Here is a 674-nt window from a genome sequence, read left to right as displayed (position 1 = left end):
CAACCCTCTTAAGGCAACACCCCCACCCCACCCCCGGGCTTTTCTTTCCCCGAAGGAAACCCAACAGAGAAGCTGCAAAGTGCCCCTTTTTTATACACCCCGAGGTCTGAGCGTGACTACGGAACTCTGCTCTGCCACGCCCAAAACTCCGTCGGCCTGCAGACCACGCCTTGTTCTTTCACTGTTATATCAGCAGGTGCCTTGGGTGTTTTCTTTTTCCCACCCCTTTCTTTTCCTCCGACGGACACTTTTTTGCTTTTATGTTTTTTCTCTGCTCGATAATTTTCTCTTGTTCCCCCTTTAAAAGTTTTTTTCCCCCAGTTTTTGTTCGGGTTTATCATTATTTCCGGAGGGTTTTTTTTCCCAGGCTAAAAAACCCCTTTTTTTCTTTTCCCAAACTTTAATTCATTCTTTGATAACACCTTTTGTCGAAAAAGAAACTTTACTCCGTCCGTCCCAAATTTTAATCTCTACGTCCCCACATGATAAAGATAAACCAATTTGGTTATATTAAAAAAGGTAAATATAACATATTCGGCCCTGTGCGGTCTCACCCTTTTTTGGGTACTTTTTTTTAAAATTTTGGGTTTTTTTCTTTTATCCGTATGTTTTTCCCGTTTCCTTCAGTTTTTTGCTGTTTTTTAAAACCCCCGGGTTCCCTAAATTACATGTCC

At 41.7% G+C, this 674-nt stretch overlaps 1 protein-coding gene across 1 annotated transcript in view; it reads left to right on the top strand.

The window, feature by feature from the left end:
- The window catches only part of LOC119588953 (nephrin-like), a gene marked incomplete at its 5' end in the record, with an annotated part of 72,188 nt that overhangs the window by 50,855 nt on the left and 20,659 nt on the right, over nucleotides 1-674 (top strand). The window contains 1 exon segment of the mRNA XM_037937562.1: nucleotides 105-205. Within this exon segment, the coding sequence (XP_037793490.1) occupies nucleotides 105-205 (101 nt within the window).

This window comes from Penaeus monodon, chromosome 24, assembly GCF_015228065.2.
Source record: "Penaeus monodon isolate SGIC_2016 chromosome 24, NSTDA_Pmon_1, whole genome shotgun sequence".
In the NCBI taxonomy this organism is placed as follows: domain Eukaryota; kingdom Metazoa; phylum Arthropoda; class Malacostraca; order Decapoda; family Penaeidae; genus Penaeus; species Penaeus monodon.
The sequence above is the reverse complement of the archived record's forward strand: the minus strand, read 5'-3'. Positions and strand labels throughout refer to the sequence as shown.